The sequence below is a fragment of the Drosophila teissieri genome, chromosome 2R (assembly GCF_016746235.2).
Source record: "Drosophila teissieri strain GT53w chromosome 2R, Prin_Dtei_1.1, whole genome shotgun sequence".
Lineage (NCBI taxonomy): Eukaryota > Metazoa > Arthropoda > Insecta > Diptera > Drosophilidae > Drosophila > Drosophila teissieri.
In genome coordinates, this window is record NC_053030.1 from 21,916,524 (window position 1) to 21,939,998 (window position 23,475).

At 45.4% G+C, this 23,475-nt stretch overlaps 3 protein-coding genes across 6 annotated transcripts; 1 reads left to right on the forward strand and 2 right to left on the reverse strand.

The window, feature by feature from the left end:
• Positions 1-2,159: 2,159 nt before the first annotated feature.
• LOC122612549 (PE-PGRS family protein PE_PGRS26) lies at positions 2,160-9,406 on the reverse strand. 3 transcript variants are annotated; one of them, XM_043786252.1, is made up of 7 exons: positions 9,210-9,406; positions 8,957-9,025; positions 4,591-4,759; positions 4,252-4,520; positions 3,311-3,580; positions 2,783-2,902; positions 2,160-2,496 (listed from the first exon to the last, which is right to left on the reverse strand). In XM_043786252.1, the coding sequence occupies exons 2-7, from the start codon at positions 9,014-9,016 to the stop codon at positions 2,371-2,373; spliced, it is 1,014 nt and encodes a 337-aa protein (XP_043642187.1). In that variant the 5' UTR covers positions 9,017-9,025; positions 9,210-9,406; the 3' UTR covers positions 2,160-2,370. The 3 variants fall into 3 exon arrangements, with proteins under 3 accessions (XP_043642187.1, XP_043642184.1, XP_043642185.1); XM_043786249.1 differs by lacking the exon at positions 3,311-3,580; XM_043786250.1 differs by lacking the exons at positions 2,160-2,496; positions 2,783-2,902 and having other exon boundaries at positions 3,429-4,121.
• Positions 5,459-8,611, forward strand: LOC122612550. The gene is made up of 2 exons (XM_043786253.1): positions 5,459-6,066; positions 6,131-8,611. The coding sequence occupies exons 1-2, from the start codon at positions 5,863-5,865 to the stop codon at positions 6,320-6,322; spliced, it is 396 nt and encodes a 131-aa protein (XP_043642188.1). The 5' UTR covers positions 5,459-5,862; the 3' UTR covers positions 6,323-8,611.
• A 1,803-nt stretch (positions 9,407-11,209) lies between the features above and the next one.
• Positions 11,210-21,942, reverse strand: LOC122613435. Of its 2 annotated transcripts, none has more exons than XM_043787616.1 (4): positions 21,654-21,942; positions 12,126-12,257; positions 11,652-11,963; positions 11,210-11,597 (listed from the first exon to the last, which is right to left on the reverse strand). In XM_043787616.1, the coding sequence occupies exons 1-4, from the start codon at positions 21,681-21,683 to the stop codon at positions 11,412-11,414; spliced, it is 660 nt and encodes a 219-aa protein (XP_043643551.1). In that variant the 5' UTR covers positions 21,684-21,942; the 3' UTR covers positions 11,210-11,411. The 2 variants fall into 2 exon arrangements, with proteins under 2 accessions (XP_043643551.1, XP_043643550.1); XM_043787615.1 differs by lacking the exon at positions 21,654-21,942 and adding an exon at positions 15,559-15,694.
• Between the last annotated feature and the right edge of the window lie 1,533 nt (positions 21,943-23,475).

The following is a 23,475-nucleotide window of genomic DNA, read 5'->3' on the forward strand; positions in this document are numbered from 1 at the left end:
TAAGCTGCGTGACGAACCAATATGCTGGGGAAATTCGATTCCTCGGCAACTTAAAGTCCACAGCTCAATTTGGAGTACGGTCCTTGCCAGCAAATTACACAAATTTTATGTTGCCTACCTTCGGGCGCTTAAAAGAAGGCAACTTAATAAGCACAAGTGTGTGCGGTTTCTCTGCTCGTGTGTGTGTTGTGTGCGTGTGTGTGTGGATGTGGGTGAGCACATTTGTTGAATGATTTAACCTGCCACCTATTCATTCGTTCTGCTGGCCCACGTAAATTGTAGACAAAATAAAAACCGAAAGAACCTTTTCAATTCTCCACTAACGTTTTTCTTTGTGCCGAACTCCAAATTAGGAAAATGTTTAAATGTGGTCGCTGTTGGCCAGTGTGTGAGTGCCCATCTGTGTGTGTGTGGGTAAACATAATTTGTGCGGCACGTGCGTTAAATTTAATGAGGCAACCGCGACCCACGAATCAAGCTCGATTTCGGACGCCTTTGACCCCGGGCTCTTGGTTTTTCACCGCTTCGTTTCTTGCGGCTGCTTTTCCCCGGGAAAAAAGAGCAGCGAAAATCGCAGAAAACGTCCTGTTGATTTTGGGCCACCACACATAAAAAACCAACTATGTGAGTGTGTCTATATGCATAACATTATAGGCCATATATCTGCGGGGCCTTGTGGCTTTTAAAGAAATTTAAGTTATGTGCGTGGTATCCTCACTCGAGCGCCTGCAAAGTTGGCAAGGATATTACTTATGATTACAGTGATGTATGGCTGCTCATTTCTGGGCTAATTGGAAATACGGTTTCCAGGTAAGCAGCAGCTACAAAAAATGTATTTATTCACGCTTGTTGCTCTTGGTAAATTAGCATTGTAAAGTTCGGTTTCGCGAAAAAGCCATTAGTGCTCTCCTCTCAGCGCATGGGTTTAATAAAAATATTGTTTATTTAAAGTAAAAATTAAAAAGCAGGCAACTTTAAGGAAATTAAACCAGGTATTTATAGCTTTATTTGATGTAGCGCCACTTTAATATCAGAAATTATTTTTAGTTCTGTGAGAGGCCCACTGAAACAGTTTCTGATTAGCCTTTAATGCGCTCTAGCTGAAACAGCCTTCGAAATCTAAATTGAAGTCTATCCGATGGGCTTTCTCTAATCCGGCCAAAGCTGAGGCATAAAAAATCCCCTTTCATGTTTTATGGCAAGCAACAATGGCTTGTTTCCTCCTGTTTTCATTTAATTTAACGTGTCCTGTTCATGCAGCAAACTGCCAGCAAGCTGCAAGCCTGTTGCACAGTCATGTGCCCATCACAAGGGCATTACAAGGAGCAAAGGAGGAAGCCCATTGAGAGCTTAGTACACCGACTAACGGCCAATAAATTCTCGGCCAGGCAGTAATTAAGAAATTTAAATAGCGGCAACTAAACCACCGGCCAGGACCTGAGCAAACTGACCCCCGTGACCGCCATGAAAGCCATGACTTTCGAGGGTTAAGAGCATAAAAGTCCTGCGAGTATTTAAGCACACTCACACAATGCATGTACACTATTTACATACATATACCCAGTAGTGTCGTGCATTCGTTTAGGTGCGAGCCACACACAGTTTGTGCTCCACACAGTTTGTGCCCCACACGCCATCTAAATTTGGGGCAGCCGAGTGCCTGCGGTTGCAGAGTGTGAAATATTTTGCTGGCCCACACTTAGTGGGTGTGCCATATCTTGTCTGGGGTCTGCATCTTCCACATGCTCACACATTTCCTAAATAAACAGGATGGCGGCCTGTGCCTCGCCATTTTCCGGAGCGACCAGCTTGATTTTCCAGCGAATTTCCAGCGAAATGTGGCGCCTCGCCATGTGGGGCTGCCTTTTCGATTCATTTGCCTGCATTATGTTGCGGCACTTGATTTAATGGCGGCAGGCAGCACCCTTTTAATCACCCCCAAATTCTAGTTGTTGGGTAATCACCAAGCAAACACTTGAAAGCCAGCAGCTGAGTGCTCTGACCAGCTTTATAATGGACAGATAAGCCGGAGGTAAATGGCTCAGCTCATGGACAGTCCAAAAGCGAACTTATTCTAAATTTCTGATGCAATCTTGAGAGTATAAATTATAACATGTTAGTCCAAGTACACATTAGTTAAGTAAGTGAAACAAGTGGAATACCCTTAAAAGTATTTATTCGCAATCAAACAACTTATGTGTAGACTAGCAATGTAAGTGATTATTAAAGGTTTGCATCATACTGAATTTGTCATTTTCCATTTTCATTTTTCGTTTCGATTCCCTGAATACGTGTGTTTACTGTGCTTTCCCAGCTCGCAGGTTGATTTTGGGTAGTGACTAATGGCAAACCAAACTATATCTCCTATCTCTAGTGATTGTGGGCGTTGGCCTGGGCACCTGCCACTGCAACTGCAGCCGCCGGCTGCTGATGAGCTGCTCCTCCGGTCAGGGCGCCCAAGGATTGCTGCAGGGAGCGCAGGATGCCAATGGGAATCTAAGTGTGGAGTAAAGCCATATTATTCAATGTATTATATATCCATGAACTTAACCTTATAATCATATTTTAGAATTTGCCTATTATAAGTTACCCTCTAAAACGTTTCTGAAACCCTCTAGATATTTAAAAACAAAATACTTTTCTTCACTAGGCTATGAAGTATTCAGCTGCTTTCATTACAAGTTAGCTATTAAGCAGGTTTTCTATTTAAATGTAGCTTGCTTGACTTGGTGACTCTGTCTCGAGCCAGGATAAGCAGTGTCCTGCACGATTTCATACTCACATCGAGGGCCAGTCCCACGGGTCCTTGGGCCTGCGGTGCCAGGAAGCGATTGTTCACGGCGAGGGGTCGCTGGACAGCCTTGTACTTGTGCGCCTGGACCACCTTGGCATCGCTTCTCGCCTGCGAATGGAGGGGTGTGCGTGAGTTGGGGGGGCAGTTACTTTCAAAGGACGAGGGCAGGACATGCAGCAGGTGCGTGGGGGGGTTGTAAATGAAAATTGTATTAAAATATATTTCACGGAAATAATAATGCTGGGTAGCAGCTGACCCCTACTCCTCCACCTCCAATTTCTACGCCCACAGTGTCCGCAAATGTTTTCAAATAAAATTACTGCCACAAAGCTAAAGTTTTGGCAGCCAGCTCCACCGAAAAGCCAAACAATTTGTTTGCGTTTAAGAGTGCCGCAGTGTGTGTGTGCGTGCGTGTGTGTGAGCGGGTAGCTGTGTGCCGGTGTACGAGTATCTGTATCTGTATCCGCATCCGTATTTGTATCTGTGTATCTATGTCCGCACCGCATTTGGTGTTACCTCAACGGTCGACTGCGGCTCGTCCTTTTGGGCTTCCTCATCCGGAATTTGCTGCTCCAGCTGCTCCTGCTGCTCTTGCTCCTGCTGCTGCTGCTGCATCACGTATACGACACGTTGCCGCTGTCGCTGGCGCTTTGCATGTGCGCGTGGTCGCTTGACAATTATCAGGGCGGTGGGCGTGGCAGTGGGGCGGGAGAGCGGGTGTTTATCCACCGCATCGGCATCTGCGGCCGCTTTAACATGATTTTCAATGATTTCACTGCGGTCCGGCTAAAACATCAATGGCGGGTGGATTTGGTTGGGTTGGATTGGATTGGTTTGGATTCGATTCGATTGGATTGGATTGATTGCTTGTTTTTGGTTGGCCGACACGGGGGCGTTGATCAATATTTAACCGCACGCCCTAGTTAAATACTAGTCGGCGATTTATTGCCAGGAATTTCGCAATTGAAAAGCCGTAAAGCACCGAATTCGCCACTTTAATTTTTACTAGCGAAATGATGTAGCTTTAATTTTTGTGGGAAATCTTTTAAGCTCTTTTCGAGTCGAAAGGATGCGCAAAACTTTCGAGCAAAACACTTTTAATACTTTCGGAAGCCGTGTAAACATCTTGCTGAAATGTCGATTACCATACTTCCAAACTTGTTGTTAAAGTTATCTCGGGAATAAAACGTAAGCTGGCTGAACCATATTGATGGGTGGATTGGAAAACAGGGGGAATCTCATTAAAATTACTGCCCTAATTACCAAGTATTAACATGAAATAATTTTAAATATGTATTTAGCTCGGCAAAAGCAACTAGGCACGGTCCTGATTTCATTTCAAAATTGTATTGAATGTTATGGAAATGCATAATAAAGAAAGGTTCAATTTATAATCCATGGAGATAATAATGCACGATTCTTATATATTTTTAATAAGAATGTCTGCGACTACTTACATCTTGTGCGTACTTCTTGGGCGGCTTGACCTTCTGGATGTAGCTGGTGACCACCGGACCGGAGGTGGGAGAGGCGGGCGAGGCGGGCACAGGATCAGCAGGATATGCGGGCTGCACTGTGTGCTGCGAGGAGGAAATCAGAGTGCGGCCAGGACTGTGGGCCTCGGCGCCAATGTAGCCGTGTTCGCCGGCGCTGCCGCCCAGAAGGGCACTGGCGCCCACCGAGGGATTGGCCTGGGCGGCGGCGTAGCCCACGCCGGCTGCTCGTCCTGCGGGTGAGAAGAGGAAGGGGGCGGGTTATCCGGCATGTAAATCGAATCAATTGGCAGTGGAACCCACCGTCCAGATTGCCGCCCAGCCCGGCGGCTGCCCGGGAGCCCCACGGAGTTCCGGCCGAGGCGCTGAGTCCGCCGTGGGCAGAGTTGCCGGTGAGGAGTCCGCCGAGTCCTGCATCTGCGTGATATCCTGCGAAGTTCACGCCCACCTTGCCATCGCGCAGCGTAAACAGCTGCGGGGCGGAAAATGTGAGAGCTTTAGCACAAAAGTTCTGGCCACGTTGCGTATACTTAATGCTATTCAAAGTTGGCCACGACCTTCGCGTTGCGCCCCCGGCCAACTTTTCAGGCCCAAGATGTTTTGTCCGCCTTTTCACTAATAGTTGCAAAGTTGTTGCCCAACTTTGGCCGGCCCCGGAAAAGCGGGCTAACACCCTTTGTGCCCGCTTAACCGAGTTTGTAAACATTTCTTGTGCCGCTCTGTGTTAATCAATTTAAGCGGAATTTCCCAGCGCCCGAATTTCTCAAATCGGTGAAGGTTGAAGGTTCTGCAGCGCAGATATTTGTACAGCTCCAAAACATTGATAAACATTTGCACAGCCCGTTCGCCAGTCATCACAGAGAGCGTAGGGAACTACAGATAAGCTGGCATTACACCAAGCTACAAAACACCGATCCACTGATAACGCAGAACTTGGGCGAGTGCTGTTGCGTGGATAGTGGATAGTGGAGCACACAGGTAATGAGCACAGCGAATGAGCGGAGTCCAAAGAAGTTATCAATAATTGTGGCAGTTAACAGGCAGCACAACAGAGCTAAGCAAACACATAGGTGCTGTGAAGTATCACTAGTGCTATGTGGAACTATGAACACCCTAACTCTATATAATACACTAACTTCTATGCTATCCATATATATATATGTAAATGTATCTTATATGTAGGAAATGTGTCAAGTTGCCTGCAAGGTAAGATCATTTATGAAGGTGTGAATAATCCTATCAAAGTATGTTAGCAAGTAAGTAACATATGCGCTTAGCAGTCTGATATACCCCGCCATAGTTAGTTAGTTAGTTAGAGTATCAGAAGTGTGACAATCGTCAATGAGAGAAAGAGAGCCCACCGCACCTGCCGCCGATAAGAGTTTTTCCAGGCGACACAGTGACAATATTTAACCTCCGACGGCAGCTCATTTGAGTTTCACACGCCGACTAGAGGAGGAGCAGGAGGCGGCGGAGGTGGTGGCCAGAGTCAGCCAGAGTCAGCATCGAATCATCAGCACAGAAGCGCAGCAGAAACCGAAAGGAGCAGAGAATCGTGGGCGGACACATGTTGCCATGTTGACAAGGTCGTGGGTGTGGGAGTGGAGGTGGCTGGTGTGGGTGATGTGGCTGCTCTGTTTGCTACCTGGGCAGGTGCTGCTCGGCAACGCCGCCTCGGTCACCTGGGGTCATGTCAACAAATACGCCAGCGTGCTGCACACCGAAGATGTTTACCTGGCGCCGGGTGCCACCGGTCGAGATGTGGCCTACGGCTCGCAGGTGAGCTATACAGCCGAGGCACTTGGCCGGCAAATTGCTTAATCTCCTTGGGAATCTCCGGCAGAATGCCAGCGATAACTACCGGATTACGGCCGTGCATGTGGAGGATCTCGGCGCGGCTGAAGCGGAGGCGGTTCTCACGGCTGGCGGCATTGGCCAGCAGTTTGTGGTGCTTCACTGCCGGCGACTTCGGGACTCCGAGGAGCGGCCACAAGCGGCTCATCTCGAGGTGTCCATCTACGGAGTGGACCTGTAGGCTGTTGGCTATAATCCCAAGCCATTTGTTGTAAATATCAATTGGAACTTTCAATGGAGAAGTTTCAGCTGTGCAAGCCACATGTCTTCCAGTTATAACAAGCACAAATAGTAGCTTGAATTCATATATTTTAAGTAAACAAATTTCAAATTCCTTTTACTTGTAACTGTATGTAAAATATGAGTAAGTAGCAGATAGCTTTATTTGAAGTACAAACTGAACTGTATTCAAAGCCATCTCGAGTGGAATCGACCTCTTCGGATTGTTTTCACTTCCTACGACTTACTGTCGCTATAGTAATGATGGGTTTCAGCTTCTTTATCCGCTCTTTGCGCTGAAAACTTTGTAACTGGCACTGAACAACGTAATAGTATTTAAAGTTGAAAGTTGTGAAGTTTGGATGTCGCTTAAAGGCTGTCGGGTTTTTATAATCTCATGGAAATGAGGCAGACAACTATGTAAGTTGGTAACTATGTAACTATGCAACTATTTGCCTTGCTGTGCACCTTAAAAAAATGCCATTTTTCCACTGCTTTTCCACCATTTAAATTTATTTAATTAAAATGTAATAAGACCAGCCAGTCGGACGTTATAATAAACATTCACTCAGCACAAAACATGAATTGCAAATCATGTCTGTGTTTCGCTGCTATGAGCGAAATGAGTTGCGAAATGTGTGCGTAAATTAATTGACTTATTTTATTGTTCTGTAAACAACATGTAAATGTAAATTAATCGTATGTATGTCCGTGTGTATGCAGCTCTTTTGTTTGCCATTCAAATCATTCTGTGAAACACTGTGAAATTTGTGCAGTTAGTAAATGTATTTACTCGCCATATTTGCTGGCCATTCATGGCTCGGATAAAAATCGCAATTGGCAGTAAAACACCGCAATTGTGTTCGGCTAATTCAAGTTGACAGTAATGGTGCTCTTGTGCGGTTGGCAGATTAAAGATTGGCCGGAGTTTCCAAAATTCATAAGCTCGGTTCATGACCCCCAAGGATAATAAGCAAAGGAGGCAGTGAAAGGATTTCTTAAGGGAACCTGCGATATGGAATGAATGGCCAGTAATTTGCATGAATTCCAGGGAAAGGCCGCCTCGAATTGTATCCTTCGCTGGCTGGCGGGAAAACCCTTCTCAAGACTTTTTACGTGTGCTCTTAATTTCGATTCCCACGACCTGCACAGCACATAAACAACAGTTTTCCCGGCATTTTCCCCATTTTCCACTTAGCTGGCAAATGCAAATTTCATGCATGCGTTGATTAAAATCTAAATTCTTGTTGCCCTCGGGCCGCAAATAGAAATAAACTTTTCGGGCACAAAAAATCTCCACGAAAGCGAACAAAAGATGAAGGCGACTTGAAATATTATGTGTGAGCCACAAGGTGTGGAAATTCCTTTGGCCAACAGAGTTTCCCAAGAGGGAAAAGCACTAAACAACTAGAAACATTTTGCCTCAACTAAATCAAGTCAGTTTAGCACAAACATTTAAGCAAGAATCGTATGTATTCTCGATTACCTGTTCAATGAGCTCGCGAACTAATGAAATAGAAACCATTGAACACAATATAGCCATGATTTTCCGGCTTAAGCCTTTAATTACCATTTACCATAAAATACCGCCGCTGTTTCACAGCGCGTGCAACACTGCGTATGAGTAATGGCTGGTGAAAAGTGCAATTAAATTGATATTAGTTAGTTAGTTAGCGCGGGCCAGCAAAGTTCAAGGTGGCCACTAAAGCGGTAACGATTTCGTGGTTATTAAAATGATGCATAGTAGTAGAGGCCGATACTAATGATAAGCGAATGGTGTTGAGTTGTACTCAGCTCAACTTACCATGTAATTTCAGGTAATACAAACAGGTAAGAAAACCTCGCCTTGGCCCGCAATTACAGGCACTAAAAATTCTTAATTGCGGTTTGGGCAATGTGGCAAAGTTCACGCCGAAACCGAATGTTGCACTTTAACCTTTTCCCTCCATTTGCGACTGACCACAAGCTGCAAAACAAAATCATCGTCGAAATCATGCCAATGCAAATGGCATTGATTTTCGCACTCGGACGCAGATGGACAGCTATTCTAGTTGCGAGTAATCTCGTTGAAAGCCGGCAGGAAAATCACATTTCCAGGCCTTCACTTTCGCAAATCAAGGTTGTGACTATACAACACTCAACACTCAGCGTTTTTAAATATCCAGAAATTACTAAAAGTATTAATAGTGGGAAGTTATTGTAAATAAAATGTGGCTCTGCCTTCACTTCTTTAAAAAAGCCCCACTAAATCACATGATATATTCCCTTAGTTTGTGATGAAAACTGATTATTTCTTTCTCTGCAAAATATGCAATTCACCGAGTGATCTATTAATAAAGTTAATGAATTCACTGTCTGTGGTTGGAATATTATTGAGACACTGGTTAGCTGGCCAATGGGCTGTGTGTTCGGGTATTCCGGAGGCTGGTCACCCGATAACCGACTGACTGCCGGGTAATTGCATTAATTTCGAACCGCACTTGGCCAACAATGCAACTCGAATTTGGATTTTGGTGGCAGTTGGCAGATGGCAGGTGGCATGTGGCAGATGGCAGGTGTCAGGCGGTTAGAGCCTTAATTAATTTTCGAAACTCACCTGTGCCGGCACCAAGCTGGCCGTCTGCAGCAGACAGAGGGCTCCGAGTAGGACGAACATACTGCGCACCTGGAAGACAAGATGCGAACTCGGAATCAGTTCTGGGAATGTTCCCATTTGTATGCCAGTCGCGTTTGGTTTCGCATTCTTGCTCGCACTTTTGCAGGGAGCGGCCCAGCATAATTGTGCGGCTTTCACATGCGAACTCGACTTGGCTGTTTAATTAACAACAAGCCAGTGGCTTCTGCCGTACCTTTCCTAGACGCCTTCCGTTGTTATTGTTTCTGAGACACTTTTGACTTCACTTGGCGAGTCCGAGCTGCTGTCCGTTGTTGTCCGTTGTGGTCGCGACGCGATTCCGCTGTGAACTGAGTGGTCGAGTGGCTTGAGTCGGGCTTAAACTTGAATTCTGGCGCGGGGCGAGGAGAGCTGGAGACTTGTAATGGCTCGCAAAACTGGAAATGTGTCGCAATCAAGTGGGCAGGGTCTATTTATATAGGATTCTGGCTGCTTCCTCTTGCCCCTGCATGGCATATAGTATGTTGATATGCCATTATCTCTGGCAGCGAGGGAACTCTGGACGCTGCAGTGCTGCGATGATGCAAGATTTTCGGAAACTTCCAGCCACACTTTGTTTCGGCGACCTATTAGCACCTGGCCGGCACCTGTGCTAACAACTCGGTGAGAATTTGGCAACAACTCAGGCACGACGAACTGTTTTGTAAGAAGAACAGCCAAGTTTTAAGATTTTCATGTCAAACTCCTGAGTGATCTTAAACTTGTATTTATCTTTATATCCCAAGCAGACAATGAGGTGGCAAAGATCTTGGCGAAAAGGCATAAATTAGAAAGCGAATTTAAATGTAAGGTTTAGGCAAAGACTGAAAAGAAATTCTCATGCGTTCGCTTATAAAATTAAGTTCACTGTCATGCACAATCAATTAAACTTCGGAGATAATCAGAGCTAAATCCACTTTAGATTTTCCACGCCAAACGCAATTATTACACAAACAAACAGTGGCTGGAAAACTACTACATTACTCATGGGCCGCACTGAAGTGCAGTCGATTTGGCCAATATTTGCGAACCGGTTTCGGGGCTGCCACGCCCCTGCGCCCCCTTTTTGTTTGCCTTTAAAGCGGTGTGCAATTGACTGAATTTGGGCCATAAGTGCGGTGTGTTTGCTTTTATTTCGCTTCACGCTTCAGCGGAGCTGCAGGCAAATTGGGTTTGCCAATTGCAGCCGGATAAATTAATAAGAGCTGAATGGTCGGGCTTTTGGTATCTGGCTTCTGCCAGAGATTCCATTAGAGCTGTGGCATGTGCTCCTCTTCTGGGGTTTTCTCCAGTTCGCCTCGCTGATTTCGGACTCCGCTGTCCAACCATTTCCCATATAACCCGCCTTTGTTCATTAGGTATTCAAATGACAAACAGAGCCGCCTGTTTAATGTGATTCCGCCGGACTGGCTCCCACTTCTGGCCAAATCCAAATCCAAATCCGCACGTGCTGGATAATTTAGAATGCGATGCGAGGCGATGGCCAAAATCAAATGGCAACGAAAAGGGTCCGAGCTGAAATATAATTAAATCCAATTCATCGGCAGTCCCTTGCAACACGCATGATTAGTTTGGCAAAAAAGAAAATCACTCGATGTTCTTTTCATCATCTGCTTTTTCCCCATTAATTACGCGAGCGTTTTTATTTTTTTTTGTGCCTAATTGAAATTTCATTAAAAATAATTGAATTCATTTACTGCCGCTGCGTAGGTGAGCTGATTAAATGCAATTCGAGGAAGTGCCATTGCTCCGCGTTGATAACCTTTTCATAATGCTCAATCGATGGGGAAGTGCTGATGCTGATATGCGTTTGTTGACTCGCCATCGGTCATAATATTTGCCAAATGCCGAAAAAACAATTTTTTTAATTGAGTGCCATTGAACAGGCAGTATTGCATCAATGAAATAACTGATATCATTTTTTCATCGACCTATGCAAATCGCCAATGAAGAGATTAAACATTTTGCTGCCCGGACTAAAAGTATGCAACGTTTTCACAATACTCGATGGCAAAAAATCCCAACAACGTTAATATTTCATAGAGCGCCCTTGGGCTGTATTCAATTCATTTTGGATTGTAAACAATTGTCTGCTGTTATGGAGCTTAAAAACTAATATATGTATTTTAATATACTTCTTAGTTCAGCATTTGCAATAACATTTACTTACACCTCTTTTATACCAAAAAAAAAGTATTTTACGTTTAGAAATAACATTTATTCTATATTCTTATACTTTTGTTTTGGGATTTTCTTGTGGGCTGGACATAAATATCCTTAGTCTAGGCTTACAGCAAAGTCACATACATATATCACAAGGGTCACAATACACACGAAACATACACTGACAGAAACTACAACATTCACGCACAACTACTGGCTAAAGTGGCGCCCAAGATTACGCCAGCTCCTCGCGCATCTGTGGCCCACTGGGATGGGCACTCAGCGTGGGGTTTGGTCTGCCCGATGGCAGCGCCGTTCCAGCTGCCACGGATTTCTGCGCCACTTCCGTTGGCGCCTGGCGATATCCGCCGGTCAGGCGACCCACCAGATTGTTGACAGCCCGCAGCGTCGAAATCGGAATCTGCGGAGGATGCGGATGAGCGTTTATGGACATGGTCGGAGCAGCTGAACTCACCTCGAAAATGCTGTCGATCAGGGGGCGCAGGCTGAACATGGGATATGTGCTCTCGGCCGTGTGAGCCGGTTGACTGTCGCCGAGGGACAAAATGGCCGCATTGCTGCCGGGCACCGCTGCTCCTGCTGCAGCTGCTCCATTTCCCGGACTCACGCCCGCCGCCAAGCTGCTCAGCAGGAAGGCGGCGTTCTGCTGCAGGCTGCTCATGGCTCCCATGGAGGAGGCGGCGGAGGAGGGTCGCTGCTGGTACTGGCCGTACTCCTGGCTGGGGTAGAGCACCATGTTCTGGACGGGCATGGGCTGCAGCAGCGTCTGCAAGTATTCACTTTATTAATTTCAATATTTCAACATAGCAACTCTTTTTGTGAATCCCATTGAAACCGCACACATTTTTGGATGAGCATTCCGCACATTTTCGTCTGCGTGCCAGTTAGTGCGCATTTTAATGGCCCGAGATCAGGTTTCGCTACTTACATCGTTCAGCAGCACCAGCTCGTGGCGCTGGCCACGCGCATATCCGGAGACGCGGGTGAACTCGGTGACCAGGTGGGACATGACCACGAGCAGGACAAACCAGACGAAGCGGTCCATGGCGGTGATGAGTATCTGAAAGCAGATGAAAGCGGGGAAAGCGTCAGAAAAGCAGATCCAGCCGAGTCATCGCCATGTGCAGCCCACATCATTGTTGAAGCTCATGCTGGCGACACATTGATCTTGGCAGTCCGCGCACTTGAACGGCACTTGTTTGGTGCGCCGCGGACGAGAACGTTGTGACTGCAAAGTCAAGTTGCACGAATGCAGCGGCGAGATTTTCACTCTGGCCAGCAGCCATGGCTGCAACGTAGGCCAATGAGTCGCGTATCAAGTTTGGAAACCGCAGTCGAGATCCGCGACAGAATCTGCTGCCTGTTGCTCACTGGCTCACTGACTGGCTGGCTGGTTGGTTGGTTGGCTGGAGGTTCTGAGATGTGGATTAGACCAAGGCCGGGCAACCAGTTTGATGCATCGAGTTTTTCCACTTGGCAGTGAGTGAATTTCCACGCCGCCCCCCCCAAGCATTTCGAAAGTCGTCCGTCCAAGGCGAAAGGTTAAATCCAAATCCAAACACAGCCCGCATTTAGTTACGAAAATAGAGCCATCAATGGCTGGCTGGCTGTGTTTGCTTTTGAGTTGTCTGGCTGGGCAGCAATTCGTGAAACAGCAATCAAAAATGGCAACATAAAAGCAGCCAGTGCAGAGCAGGTCGAAAGCAAGTCCACCGGGCCATGACACTCCATGAATGTGTGGCAAGGAGGGGCTCGAGCAGTTAACCCTGCAGTTGCTATTGTCTAATTGTTGCTCAAATGGCATTTAGGCGAAGCGGAGATTCTGCGGCAGCCCTGACACAAATGCAGCCGCCTAATTAAACAAATAATTAAACAAATCTCAGCCGTGACCCCAGCTGGCCACAAGATTCTGTTGGCTTTGTACTTTTGCACTTGAGCACATCGATAATGCGGCTTTCGTGTTCGCTGGACTCGAACAAGAAAAATAGAAAAATAGAGTTTTTATTTTTGCAGAGACCATAAACAAAAAAAAAGGGGGAATATTTCATTCCGTTGGCATAATCATGCGCATATCAATTGGAGCTGATATTTGTCATACATTTATTTATTTACTCTTTAAATGCTCGCAAATTTATGCCAAAAGTGCCGGGGAAAATGTATTGAAAATTGCTTAGATATTCCATACAATTACCACATTTTTGCGACCATTTAAAATGCAAATAGGTTTAGGCTTACAAAACGAAAATTCTGCCAGTTTCTGCCAACAAATTGAGAGATTTTCGGCACAGTAACGTACGTGCAATTAAAATAACGTAAAAACTATTCCCAGCAAATATAAATTACAGGGCCAGAGCTCAAAGACTCGAGCAGTGTCCTTTTTGATTCATTCCAGCCAACGAATACACCCACTCACTTGGTGAATTGTGCGTAAGAATGTGAGCTGGCATTTGCATGACAAAAACCGAACAAATCCACAAAATAAAGGACACACGAAACGTGGGCGTAGGGAGAGTGGTTCGAAGCCAGACCTGAATATGCGATTTTATTCTGACCAATGCATTTACATTTCGCAATGCAAATTGAATTTGTTTGCAGCTGGCCGAGTTGAATTACGCTCAGCCAGCTCTGCAGACTTGGCCAAAATAGAAAAAGCACTGGCTCGCCGAGACGTTTCCGTTTGCATACGTTTGGTACGAGGTACGAGCTATAAGATATGAGATACGTGGCGTATGCGTGATATGTCGACAAGCTGTATCACGCATACGCCCCGATGTCTGGTAATTGTTGCCATCGATAGCGCAGCGCGGCACACAAATCTGTGGGCATTTCTCGACTCGCTGTGCCACCGAATCGCTGTTGACTTGGGCGCGCAAAATCTTTTTGTTATTCTTACTCAAAAATTGTCGTGCAAATATTGGGCGCGGGCAAACAGAAGTCTAAGCGCGCGGCAAGCAAACAAAGGCGCACATTTGGCGGGGGCGTGGCCGAATGGCAGGACACACACACATATGCATATACAGATATGCGAAAAGAAGATTGAATTTACGAAAATAAGCAGAGTGTACTTGGGGCTGGCAGTCCACCAACTTCTTGTTTGTCCGCAGCCAATAAGCGTTAATTACTTTGCCAACAAAGTGGGCTGCAACCCGTGGGGGTGGCAGGTTGCAGATGCAGAGGTATGGTAGGTGGCAATTGGAGTCTTCCTCGTCGCCACTCGAGCTTAATTATAGTTTCGGTTGCATATTAGTGGGCGAGGGCATTACACCATCTCATTTAACTTTGCTAATGAGGTAACCGCAGCAGCCCGCTCGGCCACCTGAGTGATTTGTATGGAAAGCCGCAAGGAGCTCGCCGCGTTTCCTAATTGGCCACTATGTACATGTATATGATATATGGTATATGGTTAAAGCGGTATTATTAAATCATTCTTATTTGGTTCGTGTAAAGAACTAACCCTTAAGCTTGGGCTGATGTTTATTGCTTAAGTTTTTGGAGAACAAAGCCCGCATAAATTGAATAATTTCATTTGCTTCTCTTCGTTTTGACCACTTTAGCGTTTTCCAGTCTGTTTTCCACTCCACTGCCACTGCCACTGACCGGTTTTCGCGTTTTGTTCTTCTTGCTTTTATTTGATTTCCTGAAATTTCACTCATAATTAGCCACATTATTATTATTATTTCTTTATAATTTGCATTTGATTTTGTTTCAGCCTCTGTTTCGTTTCTCATTCTCATTCGTGTTGCCCGCAGGGCGGCTCAACAAATCTGTGTATTTGTTGTTTGCGTTTTACTGTTGCTTTCTTTAAGCTTTTGCCCGCCAGCTGTTTGCCCGCCAAAATGAATACTAATTTATTCTAATCATCTCAAATCCAATATTGCGCCAGATTCTTCTGGGTGCTGCAAGCCCTTATCCAACAGCAGCAACGAGTTTTCCCCCGGAAAGCACTCGGCGCCCTAATTGTTTTCATTGATTATTAATTTGGATATTCGCGCTCCGGACGGCAAATCTGACCTGGCGTAAATGGGGCTTTTGTTTCGCAATTACGGGGCAGCCGGGCATTCAGATCCAGATTTGTTTGCTCGACTTTTCGCCGCTGCTCTTCGGTTCCCCTGCTGGCTTTTGACTTTCCCGCTTTTCTGAAGAGCGGTCTCGAGTGGCGAGCAATAGCTGGGCTTGTTTGGCCCGGGTTCGCTTTTAATGAGCCAGCACTAATTAGCAGCCAGTTTGGAAGTGCCACTCATCGAGTTCAGCATCAGCATCAGAGTCAGCATCAGAGTCAGAATCAGAAGTAGACTCATAATGTTCGCATTCCATCTGTACTGCTGACTTTGGCTAATTTTTTTGGCGAAGCAGGAACTCACCTCGTTTGTGATGTAGAGGCCGCGCTGCGGCGTCGTCGTTGTGGTTCGCATCGTCAAATTGGCAGTGATTTCGAGACGGTTTCCCCTTTTAAGGCAGAACGGCAGAACTTATCACCGGACGAGGTGTTCTTTTCGAGTGCAGCTGCGCGACTGGGGAAAACGCGCAGCGCATGCGCCGCTTTTATAGCACGCGTGCCTCCGTTACAAGAAGAGAGCAACAGCACATCTGCTCTCCAGCACTGCAATGTAAAAGTTTGCACTTGAGTGCGAGCTGGACAGCTTGCATGTGCAAGCGACTGCAATGCATTGTGCCATGGGGGCGCGAGGGAGATAGTGCACTTCTTTCACTCTCTGCTTTCCCGCTGCTCATGTAACAGAGTAAGAGATCTCGCGAGCTGTTACAATATCAGCTATTTCCAAAATTGCAATGTGTACGTACGTTGGCTGATGCCAAAGAGAAAGGCGAGAGCAATAACTACTTTCTACACAGAGGTCTGAATGGCTTATAATGCTTGAAAACAACCAAAGAAATAACTTTATTTCCTTGTTCAAGTGAGAGGCAGACAAGTTTAACTTCACTGGACTAAAAGAGAGTATAACATTACTGCTAATCCGACAATGTGAAACTGTGCAAATCGCGCGAAGAGAGCGAAAGAGAGTTGTGAATTTCTTTCTGTGCGCAGCTTTCTCAGCATCTGCCGCCGCTAACTGTAAACGGGTTCGGGGAAAAGTTGACCGCCTACTTTCAGTGTAATTGTCGGCCTGACCCACATACTCGCGCCCTCTCGCTCGCACCCAATGCCAAGCAATAGGCGTTCAGCGAGGGCAGTTCAGTGAACCCGTGCCCACCTATGTGTACTTAGTCCCCGGTTTCAATGGATGCGGATCAGTGGCAAGTGGCTCACCTCAACTGTCTGACCGAGTTTCGATCCCAGACCAGGTTTCATTGCTCCGCCGTTTCGGCCATCAAACTTATATGGCTTTCAGCCGGAGCGGCGTTGGGTGCACAACGAAACTGCACCTGGGAGCCACCGGAACCGCCTTGAACTCCACTCCCTCCGAGAACCGGATAACCGGATATGGAGAATATATGCAGATCTGGTTGCCAACAAGGAACACGTAAAGCCATAAAGTATTGGAATAACGAATACTAATTGAGCTCGGCTTAATAGATCCTTAACTATATGACGGATGTGGAAGAGTGATCTTTAGATTGGAATCCACACTAACGAATGTGGCCAAAAATAGAATCCAGCGTAAAACAAGTTCAGTGAATTCGGCAAGAAACTGTATCTACCAAGGCTAATTTGCATAAATCTGCATCAATACGTATAATTTGCGTTCTGCGATTAGAGGCTTACCCATAAATAATATTTATTCCAGCGCAATCAATCATTTAGCAAATTTAGCTAATAGGGAAATAAACTTACAGCCCAAGTCGAAGATCTAGCGATTGTTTATCTCTTGAGCTAAACCTGTTTCGATTATGCCTTGATCTACCCCAATAAAAAGCGATTTGACGGCGGACCACAAATCACTTGCTCAGCGATAGTTTCAATTGGCCAATTAATAATGCAATGCCTGGCAGAAGGGCGGTAGGACCTTTGCCCCGTGTGGAATGACTGTGTGTCAGTCATCCGAATAATTGTTTGCTGGTCGGTCTACTTGTGCATAAATTACTAATCTGCCGCACAGCACAGCAAGTCACGTGTAGCCCCCACTTCGACCCCCCCTTTCCCCCGCCACTGTTTAATTTATTTCCCATTCCGTAGGCCGTTCTCGAGACTCGAGTGCCCCTTTTGTGGACGTAACCTTCCCGCCGCTTTGGAAAACTGAATTAAGTCGCTGCACTGCCAGAAATCGCACCTTAATTGTGCAAATAAATGTAACGAAAGATGTTCTGTACTCAAGCCAACCAAATTTAACATAAATTCCAAGTTGAAATGAAACACTTCAGAATTAGGTTTAAAACTATTAGTTCTCACTTAGTTTGTTGTTTCTGTGTAGCTAGCTCGGCGATGATGCATTGAACCTGGTCGTGAATCACGCTGAACCGACTTCGCCCTTAGGAACACCTCACCTCGAGCTGCCTGTACGGTTTGCACTGGCTAAATACAAACATTTGAGGTGGGGCACTTGAAGGTGGGGATTTTGTGGAGGGGGAAAGGGGCAGCAACTGGCAGATTTTCGCACAGTCGATAAGCAGACATGCGCCTTTTTGGCCCGGCCAATCAATATTTGTCTGCCAATTTTACAAATTGCAAACAAACAGCCAAATGCAGGCCCGCAGCAGCTATTGACCCTCAACTTGAACTAGAAAACCAAATGGCCGAGCGGCTCGCAAAGCGTTAAATTGAACTGTATGACCAGCCCCCAACCGCCAACACCCACCCCCCACATCCCCCCTCACATATTTTGAAGCACCATTTGTTGTTGTCCGCTGACAATGCATAAAATTTGAATAGCCAAACAACGATGCTCGGCAACAACAACGCAACAAAGCAACAACACAACAAAGCAACAATCAAATTTGGCGCTCAACGATTCATGCACCTCTTTTATGGCTGGCCACACTTACTTACTTACTTACATACGTACGTATGAATGTGTTTCAAATTTAAGTCGGACTTTAAGTTTAAATGGGTGTCAGCTGTTCGCAGCAGGGGCTCGAGAAGAGCTTAATACAAGGGGGGTTTTGGTAAATTAATTAATTTAATTGAACGTATGTTTAAAGCTGGCTTAAAATGATTGCAAACAAAATTGAAATCACAAAAAAACAAGCTTTAATAACAAAACATGCAAGTGAAAGTAGTACCATAATATTCGGAACCCAAAATACCCTTTAATAGCAAAGATTAATTATAGAAAAAGGTAAGTAAAAGACACAATTGGCTTCAATTATTATAGAAAAAGGTGAGTTAAAGACACAATTTGCTTCAATTATTTGGGAAGTTAGCATATAAGGTGTCCCCCTTTTTGCGAGCCCCTGGCTGACATTGCTCAGGGTCACGGAGTAACAGTACCACCCGATGCTAATCAACGAGAGAGAGGGCCCTGACTTCGCCCGGGGTTACCGACACTCACACACTTACACACTTACACACTTACACACACACCCATAAAAAAACACTACCGTTCTGTAAGCTCGATTGCCGGATTTTGCTTTAATTTCATTACGCGTTTTTCTTGCTTTCGCTGTTTGTTTGGAGCGCAGCTCTTGACTTTCGGCTTTCGGCTTTCGGCTTTTGGCGTGGGTTTCGATATTGTTTTCGTACGTGACCTTTTGGCGGAAAGAATCGGTTGATATTTTTTATATTTTTAGCGTTTCATCTTCTCCCCCCCAACCCCCCTCGGTAAAAAATAAAATAAGAAGCGTACACGTGCAGATAAACGTTAGTAGAGATACTCATAGCAATAACCACATATTCTCGCTTTCCACTTTGATTATTTGCTTGGCGGCTTCGGCGTTTGTTGTTTATGTTCGCACTTGTATATAGATACATATGTATGTACATAGATACATATGTACATAGGCACTAGAGTAATAGTATTTGCCATGCTAACGTTTGCCGCCCCTTCTGGGCGGATTTGATTTAATTACGGGCCAAGTTTGTTATTGTTTCGAGTGGCGGCGGTTAGCAAACCCGTAATTGAGATAATACGCCAAGTGCTCTGGAGAAATGAACAAGGTTCATTCGCAGAGTTTAGCTGCAATTAAAGAGGGCTCAACGAGTGGCAAGGGGGCGGAGAGGGGGTGGCATCATCCAATCCAACTATCGTTAATCAGGCGGCTAATTAAAGCCAAAAGCAGCCACCTTCGCAGCGGAATCGAATAAACCCACAGGAGTAGAGTATCGCACACACTCGACGCCAATGAAATCGGTTTAATTAATTCGCTTTGTTTCGATTGCCTGGCAAAAGGCGATATGTTTACTTATTCACATGTAAATGTACATTCTCCTTAGAACGAATCCCATTTGCATTCTACGATGGCCACTATGGTCACTATGAGTTTGGCTGCAGACATGGAAATGGAATTTAAGTGATTCATAAAATGAAATCATTTTAAATGCATTCGCACTTTACATTTAATTAAATCTACCAAAAGGGAGTGCACTAAGGCGTTAATTGACTGCGTTTATTAATTTTAATTCGGCGTATAATTTAATTGGGCGCACGTGTGTTGACCCCTTGGCTTCTATAGAATACAATTTAGTACGAGTATCATAATAAAACTTTTTAATAACTTGACGCAATTTACATTCAAAAATACCTTCATTTTTATGTCATAATGAAATTAGCAAATTATTGCTTGATGGCTTTAACGTCAGTTTTAAGCCAGCACTTTGGATTTTCAAATTTAAAAGATGAAGAAACAACTGAAAGCCTTCCATTCTACAAACTTTGTATTGTATGTTTTTTTTCAAGTAATTTGCAACCCGCTGGGAACCAAAGTCATTAGTGTGCCTTACACTCGAAATTAGACAATTGCTCATTTGGATTTTGGGAGCCTCATTAATAATATAACTTGATCTTCTCCGCGTTTTTCCCAGAAACTAAGCCACGGGGTTCCCAAAGTATTCATCTATAAGTATGAGTGAGAGTATGAGTATAAGTACGAGTACTTAGATTGGCTTAGAATCGAAGTCTACGTGACGCGGACCACGGCGAAGAATGTAGAACTAATCGCGATTCATTCAGAGCCGACTTAAAGCTCCATATGAATGCAGCTGGGCGTGCGCAGTGACGCAGATCCACTGACGTGCAGCTATATATAGCTACATATATATAGCTTAATATCGTTCAGTTGGCCAAAAATACTTAGCCATTTCCGCTGCATACTGGCGATCTCGGTGACGTGCGGCGCTTTAAATACCTTTGAATACTTTGTAAGCGAAGCGATCGATGGGAATCCGCATAAATTAGACAGCTGAGCGGCTGCTTTCGCTTCGCAGACAAAACATCTTACGTAATTCGACACGCACATAATTAATTTGGAGCCCAAACATTTTTCGCAGCCCCGACTGGCGGCCAAACAAAAGCAAAAGTTCTTAACTCCAAACAAATGCAAATGAGCCTGCGACTGAGTCACTTCCCAAGTGTGTGAGTACGAGCGACTCACTCGCTTTTGCGAATATTCAGAATATCAGCAGACGCAGATTCAGATACTTATAGAGATAAAGATACAGATACAGATACTCGGCGGAGCTCGTATCTCGTATCTGGCAGAAGCTTAGAACCTGAAAGGAAAACTCGCACATGGCTGATTAATCAGAGTGCTGGGCCCAGAATAAAACCTGAATCGGAGCTTCGACCACTATGCGAATCCACTTAAACCCTCTGCGATGATCGCAATCAGGAAAATAAATACGTTCTGTGTCTTGTATCGTTGGGATCATATATCACACAGCTTGAGTAACATGGGTTTGGATTGGCTTTGGATTTTGGATACCCTGCTGCCCGATGATACAATCGAATTGTTTGGGGAACCAATTAATAGAGTCACCGAAACCTGATGGCACATATTATATCACACAAGCTCTGGCCAAGCTTCTAATTGAAATATAATTTAATAAATTATACTAATTATCCGAATCTAATAGCTGAGCATACAATATTCAAGTGTTTGCTTTGCAGGAACAGCAATATATTAGCCCACTAAAGAAATGCTATGTTTACAAATGATTCGCTTGTAAATATATATATATATCAGCATACCTCTTCAAGTGCTGAATTTATTTTCAAATAATTTTCTATCCCCCCATTTGCATTCCACAAAGTTGTTAGCCCCAAAGTTAGTTTACCATAGTTGTATTTACGTTAAGAACTGCTAGCCGACTTTGCTTACATATTGTTTTTAGGAATTTATTAAGTTTTGCAACTACGAGATTCGCAAAAAACTCACAGGTTTTGTTTAAAGTTTGAATTTGTGCAACTTTCACAGACAACAACCGAGTCTCGCATGCAAAAAGGTTGCGTAAATAGCGCCGGACAAAGGGAGAAGTTTCTTGTAATTTCAGCCATATTAGGCAGACCGCAAGCCATTTCATTTAATAGAATTTCGACAAGTACGCGGTGTTGCAAGTGGCCATTACCTTATCCAGCTGACTGCGCCGCTCAATCATCTTGGCCACTCAATTCAATTCAATTGACACTCTGCCGATGCGAGGTATTCCAGCCACTTTCCACTCGCGACTGAAATAACTAACTATTTGCTCGACTAATTTCCGCCTAATCGCGAAGCTTCTTTTCTCTGCGCACTTTTGCTTTTATTTGTGACTTTGTTTCTGGCCAATTCAGTTGCGGAATCGAAGTGAAGTTTTCGAGTGTTCGAGTGTCGAGTGATCGAGTGTAGAACGCCGACCGCTCGGAGGCAACCGTCTCGTGTTGTATGAAATTCGCAACTGAGCTGAGCCGAGCCGAGCACTTAAGAGACTCTTACCCGCCACTAGAGACCCCATACTCCACACACCAGACACCACACACCACATACCAGACACCGCACCCCGCACCCCGCACCCCGCACACCGCACCCCCAGCCACGGATCAGCGTTCCGAGCCACAATACACAAGCCTGGCTCGCGAAGCTCTGGCCAATTCAAGCCGGCAACGAAGCGTCTCACGTTTTGTTTTCTTCTTATTGTATTCGATTTTTTCTGTTTTTTGTTTTCTGTTTTTTGTTTTTTGTGTTCTGCTTCTTCTCAGCGGCGAGAGGGTTGCCAGGCGAGTTTCTCGGCTTCGTTGGCGCCTAACGTGTTTGCTCTGGTCTCTCGGAAGGGTGGAGGTATCTTGCTTGGGAAGTGGGGGGCTGCAGCTGGGGGAGCTGCTTTCTGGGGAGGGGAGGAGGTTAGCTCAGCTGTTCTTCGTGCGCGTTGCGCGTGCGCAGATCAAACCCTTTCGCAAGTGGAGTGCACAGTGTAGTTACACTGGCAAAGATACCCCACACAAAGTGTGTTCTATGGGTTCTAATGCTAACAGCTTGATTAACATACAAAAGCTCACAGAATATATATGAAGCTATAGCTTCGAATAAGTAGAAATACCTGAAAGGTTAAGTTTCTCAAAGTTCAAGTTAGGGCATCCACCAGTCGGTGCATTGGTTTTGTCTCAATACGCTTTCGCTCACTGCGGTCGAGTGGTGCGAAAAGGCAACACTTGTGCCAAGCTGACTGACTGATTAGTTGTCTTTGGCTATTTGCCGTTTGCTGTTTGGCTATAAGCGAAGCTGCCCCTGCCCCGCGAGTAAATCAATTTTATAAGCAAGTACTCGCAGTGGTGGGCTGGTTGGTTATCGACTGGGGGGCATTGACGTTTGTTTGAGTTTGGCTGCCGGCTGGGAGCTTTCCTTTCCGCATATGCGGCAATCAATTTGCCATGCAACGCGAGTCGCGGAAACCACAGTTGCAGGTTGGAGCACACCACTTTCACCTGGTCTACGGGGCGGATGAGTCAGCTGCATCACTCATACGCCGCGTGGCCCGTTCCGAGGTGGGTGTGAGGAGTATACGTACGTGTTTGCAATGGATTCACACTTGACTTGACTGCCGGCGAACAGTATAGTTATTTGACCTGTCACTTGGTCCACGAAATCCACTCAACTGGCATTCACACGGGCGAGAGTATTGTTATTTATGCCAAAATGGGGAAATTACTGGCGAAATTTATTGATATTTATTGAACCAGCGATTAAATTGCTGGCCACCAATGCGCCGTGTGAATCAGAGTGTGACGAAACCATTTGACCAAAAACCAATCGCTAATGATTCTGGGCGAGATTCGGCGGCTTGCTCGAAATCAAATTCGATTTTAATTCGCACCCAGAATCTATGCATTCCCAATTTTCGCTGCGCAGGACAATTATTGGTCCTGGACGCGTACGTGATCCTGTTGCGGAAGTAGGTTCCTGCCTGTGGTTCC

Excerpts from the sequence above, each read along its gene's own strand:
- LOC122612550 (XM_043786253.1), top strand. The coding sequence starts at position 5,863 with ATGTTGACAAGGTCGTGGGTGTGGGAGTGGAGGTGGCTGGTGTGGGTG. Across the intron at positions 6,067-6,130 it reads ATGTGGCCTACGGCTCGCAG|AATGCCAGCGATAACTACCG; the intron begins GTGAGCTATACA and ends AATCTCCGGCAG.
- LOC122612549 (XM_043786252.1), bottom strand. The coding sequence starts at position 9,016 with ATGTTCGTCCTACTCGGAGCCCTCTGTCTGCTGCAGACGGCCAGCTTG. Across the intron at positions 4,521-4,590 it reads GCTGGGCGGCAATCTGGACG|GACGAGCAGCCGGCGTGGGC; the intron begins GTGGGTTCCACT and ends TCTCACCCGCAG. Across the intron at positions 3,581-4,251 it reads CCAAGAAGTACGCACAAGAT|CCGGACCGCAGTGAAATCAT; the intron begins GTAAGTAGTCGC and ends TTGATGTTTTAG.
- LOC122613435 (XM_043787615.1), bottom strand. The coding sequence starts at position 15,609 with ATGCGAACCACAACGACGACGCCGCAGCGCGGCCTCTACATCACAAAC. Across the intron at positions 11,964-12,125 it reads AGCTGGTGCTGCTGAACGAT|ACGCTGCTGCAGCCCATGCC; the intron begins GTAAGTAGCGAA and ends GAATACTTGCAG. Across the intron at positions 11,598-11,651 it reads TGATCGACAGCATTTTCGAG|ATTCCGATTTCGACGCTGCG; the intron begins GTGAGTTCAGCT and ends CATCCTCCGCAG.